The following is a 7,794-nucleotide window of genomic DNA, read 5'->3' as shown; positions in this document are numbered from 1 at the left end:
ATTTAGTTGCTAGGTATCTGCCTAAAAGTGCATCAATACATTACTCCTCGAATGGTTAGTTATTCCACATTCTATTCTCCAATGCCTCAACGATTGGTGTCAGGCCTGAAACTTGACCTCTGTCATTGTTTGTAGTCCGCGTTGCTCTCCTTCAGCCGTTCGTCTCCGGTCTCACTAGGCACAAAATAATGCCCGCAGATATCGATTTTTGGGTGGCCCCTGGATAGATAGATGTACCCCCAGACCGAGGATTGATTAGCGACATCCGGATGAGACGTGGTGGCTTTGCTCCAGTCTGTAGACGCGAAGACGCCGTGATGCGGGCTGTTATGGCCCAATGCGGAAGAACCAGCGTTGCATCATCAGCTCAAACGGGCGTGTCGTCTCGCATATCGGAGCCTTTGTTCCCATTGCAAGCGCGGCTCTCACATCAATCCGTGCTCAGCGACACCAGGGGCTCGGTCAAGAAAGCCTACGATGCACATCACATCCCCCAAGGATCTACGCTTCAGTGAATGAAACAAAGGCATTGTGGCAGTGGCGGACAAAAGAGCTGCTGCGCCAGAAGCCCTATTTTGGCCCTGGGCAAATGGCGTCTGGGTATCACGGCTCAGCTGCAGCTCTCACGAATCTCGGCGTCTGGATTGGACCAACGCAGCCAACACGGCTGATAACTTGTGGGCTGTGGCGTTATGGAGACTCGAACCAAAAGGAACCCCAGCTCAAGCTCAAGCAAACGGCGAGCGGGGGGTTCGGCAGCTTTTTCGATAGAAAGGGCTTGAACGGGGGAGAATTTGAGAAAATATTGTTCATTTGACAGGGGAATTGAGAGACTCTTCGCAGTTGTTGCTCTATGGCCCCCACCTTCAGTATAGGCGTCATAGCTTGAGATGAGGTCGTAGCCGTGCCACGCCTTGGTAAGCGCAGCGATTTACTACAAGATGACAAAACAACTTGTGCGCTTTATCCTTGTAAATTGTTATGTTAGAAAGATACTGGACGAAATTGCATATATGTTTTTATCACTTCATTAATAGTATTGGTATAAGGCGATGGACAGATCAATGCAGATTACCTATTACTCAGCGAGTGCCGGCTCCTGGACGATGAAGATCTACAAGTGGCAGTGATGTTGATTTGATATGCATCGTCATCCTTCCGCAGCAGGTACCACTCTCTCAAGGATCTTTTGCTGGTTCATGATATTTCCCGTGGCGTGCTGCACACGCTCCGTTTGTGCCTTGGTCTAGTATGGTGGTCCTGGAGAGGTCTGACAGAGCAGCTGTCATCGGAAGCAACGCCACATGTGTATGTCTGCTCTCAGTAAAGTATACTAGGTAGGCAACCTCGGTATTTCGGTATTGGAGAAACAGAAAGAGGAAAAAGGTCTCTAAATCACGCATCCGCTCTACCCAGCAAGTATTGGAAGTCTTGTGGCGTCCTCAGCTTGGGGGCCCGGAGATAGAGGCTTTAGCGATTGACCCCGTGGTTGGGACAATAGTGTTTGGTACCTAGGTGACTCAATGTTCCTTGTGCTGGCTCGTCTTTCAGGTTGGCAAATCGAAATCCTGAATTGATGCTTCGTCGTTCCAGGTTCTCACTAATCTCACCAGTGCAGGCTGAAATGTGGCTTTGCACTGCTGAAAGCTTGGTACTTGTGCCTATCGTCGGGTACCTGAAGCTTCGATTTGCGACCGTGCACTTCCAAATTCCACTTCCAGAACTCTAGATTCCGGTTCCTGGGGCTGAGCTGAGCAGCTGCTTGCCAACGCACGCTCTGACAATGTCTATTGGGCCTGTTTTCTGGCTGTTGCTCTCTATCAATTCTTGCTGTCAACTGATTAGCCGCTCCAACAACAGCTTGCGCCGCGCTGCTCGAGGCAAAAATAGAAGAAACAAAAGAGCACAGCCGCCGAGCAGGTATGCAGGTACCGAGTTACTTAAAACATTTCCAGGCACAAGGCGGTTCTTTGGCGGGGTCGGACGCCGTCCTGCGCTGTCATTGGCCAGATTGCCACATGTCAGCCTGAAAGCTTTAAAAGAGCCTCCGCACGCGCGGCTGTGAAGGGCGGCTCTGGCTTTTCCTCCATTCACACTCTCGACACAAGCGACGTCCAGGGATCGCGAGGCGCCGGCCGCCAACGAACCGCCCTCAAGGACAGAATAAGCGCATCTTGATCCGTTTGCTGTTTGCTCTCTCCTGATGTCGGCCTGATGTCGACCTCATGTCGTCATTCTCTCGACGACCTCGTCCAGTCTAGATTGGCAGAGACCAGACCGTCGTGGCTGAAGCTCTCCAGAGCACCAACGCCTGAGACGCCGTGTTAGACGCCTGATAGGAACTGCTCCCCCAATGGCAAGACTGCATTTCACGACCACTTTCGCTTATTGTTACCTGCGTTGCAGCCCTTTGAGCAGCTAAACCTGTTCTTTCTGCTGGTTCCAATATCAGAGTCGACTGGCCCACTCTCTTCGTTGTCGTCTTCTTCTTCGTGTTGGTCGTACACCTGCCAGGTTCGTACAGTCGACGAATCCGCGCGGGCGGTGCCGCTGAGGCTGGGACAACACCATAGACTCACCCCATCCACCTTGCTTGACTGGTTCAGGGGTTGTCAGTCATTGAACCACGCCGAGTCTTCCCCCGCTCCGGCCCGCTCTGTGTTGGTTTCTTCGTGCCGTGCAGCAGACAAGGATTGGGATGATGATGGTGTTGCTACGGGATTGCCCGCTCTCTTGATGATATCGTGGGTAGTGGCTTGCAAACTGGAAGAATTTGGAGGAACCAACGACTGGTCCGTCTCCCGCATGATACTACAGATAATCGCCTGTTGGTTTGATGTACACATGCCGCGGCTGCGTTTACGGACTGCCACACTTGCTGTCTGCCTTTGTCTTCGCCTCGCTATAATTGGGCCACTTGAGCCCCTTGGCTAACACCAAGTTCGGTCTTAAGGTGTGGTCGATTGTCCACATGAATAGGCCAAGAATGCGGCCGACGATGTGGCCGACCCCCTTCGTGCGGCTGTCGCGATCTTCCCGCTCAAAACTCAATGCGGCCTTCCATGCGACCTTGATAATTGCCGCAGCCGGCAATGCGAGACGGATGACCGTATTGACGACCGCATCTAAGCAAGATGTCCTTTGCATCTGCCAGATCAGCCGACACATCTCTCGGACACTTCAAGAGATGCTAGTGATGCATGGCGCAGCATCTCTCGGGCCTTTCCCCGTTTAGCCCGGCAAGGCAGGCTTCAATGGCCTCACCCTCGGTGCCAATGTTACTCCGAGCCAGCTTACAGCTCCTGCCGTGTTATCAAGCATGCGTTGCATCATGATACTTGCTTCCGTCCGTGATGTAGTGACCCGAGATCCACATGCAGCCACACCTTGCGGAGCTGATCCAACAGCTTGACCCCAGCACATTTCGCATTCGTCAAGTGATTTTGCTCCTAGTTGCAATCTGCTGATATTCCTCTATGCAGTATGAACCAAGACATATTAGCATGGTTCAATACCCACGCAGAACCAACAAGTTACGCAATAGCATCCCGAAGTGGCAGCGTCATCGGTTCCTCATTCAGAATTTGCCCCCTTGTCCTTCTGATCTAGGCGTAGAAGCTATGCCCAACTACAACTGTTGAAGTCATCATTAGGTACAAGGTACTGAAAGTGCCTGGCACTGCCGCGACTTGGCTGACTGACTGATTGTTATAGTTCCAGCAGATGAACAAACCCAGAACTTGACCAAATGTGTATGAACGGTATTCCTAAGCTGTCTTTGTCATTCAATTGCTTTGTTCTAGCAACTAGACATTGGTATATCGTCTCCGGTACTCTCGTTACGTCGGACTTTTACGTTGATCGCCATATACCAACCCCTTTTCATCATGATCCAATAGGGGGACAACATGGCCGACATTGGAACTTCTGCAATGGAATCAGCCATTGGGGGCCAGAGGGTCTTGGCCGCAGGACAAAATGTCATCAGTGCATATCTAGATCGACTCAATGTCTGTCCTATTTTGCACATATTCGGGCAAGAATTGATTCCAATGTCGTGAGCGGACCCAGTTCCGCATTTCCCGAAGCAGCTGTGAGACTAGACCGGGAGACGCTTCTCCACCGGCGTCTGGCAAACAACAATTTTTTATCCTTGGCTTAACGCGCGTATTGCCGATGCGAGAGACGCGAGCGGCCGTCTAGATGATAGACCAACAAAGAGTCAATATCTGTTTTCCCGTTCACGAGCGTTGCACTGATGGCGGCTACAATGAGGTTGCCACCCATGCCGAGCATCTCGATGTGACGCTGTTAGGGCGCCGGCTGACGGAACCAATCAGAGCCCATTTTAAGCGCTTGCGATTACCACTCGCGGTAACTCGACCCACTGAGGCTCCAAGAGCTTAGACCGAAATGGGGCGGAAGCTCAGTATGGATGGCTTGAAAGCTGAACCTCACTGGCGAAAATGCTGTGTGTAAACGCCTGCTAACCTGATGGGCTGATAAGCCAAACGAATCGACATGATGGGATCAATATATTGATTCCTAGTGGGTGAAGTATGACAAACCAATATTCTTCTCGTTACTAGTCCCAATGCTTCATCTCCGAGCAACTCCGCGAGAAGAGGGACGAGCTACGAGTAAAGGCCGGCCCGATGTAAAAGACGGCAGGCGGACTTCATTCTGCAGCTGCAATATGCATGGCGTTTCCTGCATCTTAATCGAAGCAATCACCAACAGACCTTATTCTTCTGGTTAGATGGAAACAGAAGTTCGGCCGCGGGACTTGGGCATCGACGTCCTATACACACCCCTCCTCGGGCCATAGTGCCCGCATGTCTCCTCCGGGGTCCGTAGTTTTCCGGTCTGGAGCCATCATAACTAACCATGCAGGAGGATTTTTTTTCTCTATCATGTTCGTATTTCGGACATACGGACGAAATCTTCCACCTTTCTACGTTACGGCCGGGCCGCGGGCAATCTCGTCGGTGAGCCGATGGCTTGGTCATGTTGCTTCAACCCAACAGATGTTCGTCGTCAGACTACAAACCCACTTGAGTGACTTGACAGAGATTTTTGATCCTGAAGGGAGGACGAATGGCGGAGTATCTGCTGCTATCGCTGCTTTTTCTGACTATCTCTGCTTTCTTTCATTATTGTTGCTTTCTTCTACTATTGCTACTTGCCAGGACTATTACTATTCTTCTTCTATTATCAGTACTTTCTTCTAGGACTGCTACTATTCCTCATATTTGTTAGATTCAAGATGTTAAATTCCAAAAACTAATCTATGATATAGTGCTGGAAAAACATTCTTGAATCCATTCCTGTAAGTGATATTCATCGATTTCACGCAATTGTATTATCAGTTTCCTAATTATTTAGACTATAGTACACACCCAATCTATAACTCCATCACCGAAATAAGAAAGACATGACTTCTTTCCACCTCTTTACAATGGAGATGATCATGTCCAGGCGACATCAATACATCCACCCGAGAGAGGGATTGTTCTTAGCTGTCTTCTCCCTCGGTTTTGTCCAGTCTCTGTATGAGCACCTGCCCTGGCCACCCGTTGGCGTCAAAAGTCTCCATGCGCTTGAATCCTTGAGATTCATAGTAACGAACTAGCCCTCCACTGCCACCAGCATAACAATCGAGTCGAAGTAAGGACACGCCGGCCTCGCGAGCCAGTGCGCGCGCTTTCTCCAGCAGAAGCGTGCCGATCCCCTTGCCGCTGGAAGCCCGGTCCGACGCGAGATATCTGACGTACAGCTCTGGCTCTGTCGCTGGCTGGACGTAGTGATTCGCTTGGCCGACTGTTATGGCACCAATGACGCCGTTGATGATGGAAAGCTCCTCGTCTTCTCCTCCTGATTTCGGGGGCGAGTAGTTGGTGTCAACGGCGATCCATGTTCCGCCTGACTCGGCGAGCTCTGTTGCCTGCTTGATTCTGTCGGGGTTGGTTGAGTGCCTCTCTGTGCCCCATTGTCCTGTTTGCCCTTTCTTTACGAGCCAGGCTGTTGCGATGTCCATGAGTCTTAGCATGGCGGGGACATCTTCAACAGTTCCTGGGCGCAATGTCACGCCGTCTATAGTAAAACTTTGGGAAGCGTTTCTGCAGAGTAAATTAGTTTCTTCATCACTTGTATTTGAGATCAATTTAGTTGTCTGACATACCCTTCGGACATGTTGTGTATGCTAGTAATAGAACAATGACTTGAATCCTGAAAGGCTTGAGATTTCAGAATAGCTTGGGTGCTCGCTCTGGTTTGTAGTGTCAGAGTCTGAACAAGTTAAATATGTTTTGTGCCAGCTGTTGAAGAACTAAGTAATGCCAGGCAACCGAGGCAGGAATATCTATATTGCAAGCACATGTATTCCAAGAAAGCATGAGTACGTACGTGTGTATTGGAGTGTGAACTCATACTCCTAGCGCTGTTCGGCCAATCATCGGGAGGGGTACCCCGCGCATCCATAGGATCTTCCAAAGAACCCTCTCGAACTCAATAGATGTACTATATTAGACTACTATACTGAACCTTGGCAAGGCATGCGTAATTGACTACTCAGCGTATGCGCAATCATTGTTCTCAATGTATGCGTAATAGAGTGACTGTTCGGCAGACACGTGGCAAAGACGTTGAGTCAAGGAATGAAGGATTTTGAGTGTCCCGCCAATCACCACTCAATCTAGGTATCTCAACAAATTTGAGGGATAGATGTCAAAGAATGCCAACTGTTGAGCTGTGTTTTGATGGGCCATCCAAGTTACATCTAACATCTTGGGTTCAGAGAGTCTGTGTACGCTGTATCGTAGAAACTCTAACATTCTTTCCAGATAGACAACATGTACCGCAGTTTGAACCGCAGTTTACATCGGCGGCGCGCCGTGAAGTCTTGATAGTTTAAGCTGCCTAATAAATACAGGCTGGTAGTAGTTGTATCCATAGCTTACTTCTACTACAGAAATTTATGCCTAAGCGGTGTTCCGGGAGGGGGCTGCCGAAACGGAGGTGATGATGCGGAGAGTGCTCCACCGTTGGAGCGGCGCCGGCGGCCGGAGTGAGTCCCGTTGGCCAAACCCTTGTGGTGGTGCAATTGGCACTTTATTTCGGCCCAACGATGTTGTCGGGATTAATTAAAGCCGTCGTATGAGTCTGGAGATCTTGATAGTATCTATTATTATTACTACTCTCTACTACTATCGCTACTTATTCCAGCCTTGCTGCTCTTTAGTAGTATCTGCTATGCTTGAGCAATAGGATGTCGGGTTGCTAAGGTACAAGATAGCTGCTACTTAACATCTCATATTCGACATGTCTCTCATGCGCACGGCACAAGCATTATGAAATTTTAACGCAGCCTCCTTCCAATGACTTAAAATATGACATGTGCCACAGTCGCGGTACGATGGGGTTGATAGTATCCGCCAGGGCCAATAAAGGATATTGGGGCAACATAAAAGTAAGTCTACAATATGCAACTAGGAATCATTACCAGCTGCTAGGTTTTACGCCTCCTCTCTCCTCCAGCTTGCTCTTATGATTAAACACCACGATGGCTCAATCAGCTGCGAGAGCTGGTTTAATGACAAGTCGTTCCATTTTGTTATCTTCTGAGAACTTCTCTGGCAATCTCACAGCTATGGTAGTAGAGTTTTCTGTATGGCTACCGTGTTGATGCGATTTTATCATGACTCGCGCACGACAAGCTGTTGTCACTACCTGGTTGAAGAAAAAGGGAGTGACTTGCCAGCCACCGGTGTCTACCATCATTGATACTCTTTCTGG

General features: G+C 49.6%; 2 protein-coding genes across 2 annotated transcripts; both read right to left on the bottom strand.

Annotated features, from left to right (window-relative positions):
* Window positions 1-2,859: 2,859 nt before the first annotated feature.
* M431DRAFT_5702 (hypothetical protein) lies at window positions 2,860-3,168 on the bottom strand (the record flags this gene model as incomplete). The annotated part of the gene is made up of 1 exon (XM_024921498.1): window positions 2,860-3,168. One exon carries the CDS (start codon window positions 3,166-3,168, stop codon window positions 2,860-2,862), a length of 309 nt encoding a protein of 102 aa, XP_024774793.1.
* A 2,347-nt stretch (window positions 3,169-5,515) lies between these two features.
* M431DRAFT_482262 (hypothetical protein) lies at window positions 5,516-6,192 on the bottom strand (the record flags this gene model as incomplete). Its single annotated transcript, XM_024916030.1, has 2 exons — window positions 5,516-6,119; window positions 6,182-6,192. 2 exons carry the CDS (start codon window positions 6,190-6,192, stop codon window positions 5,516-5,518), a joined length of 615 nt encoding a protein of 204 aa, XP_024774792.1.
* Window positions 6,193-7,794: the final 1,602 nt, after the last annotated feature.

This window comes from Trichoderma harzianum (assembly GCF_003025095.1).
Source record: "Trichoderma harzianum CBS 226.95 unplaced genomic scaffold M431scaffold_6, whole genome shotgun sequence".
In the NCBI taxonomy this organism is placed as follows: domain Eukaryota; kingdom Fungi; phylum Ascomycota; class Sordariomycetes; order Hypocreales; family Hypocreaceae; genus Trichoderma; species Trichoderma harzianum.
This window is presented reverse-complemented; position numbering and strand designations above follow the sequence as displayed.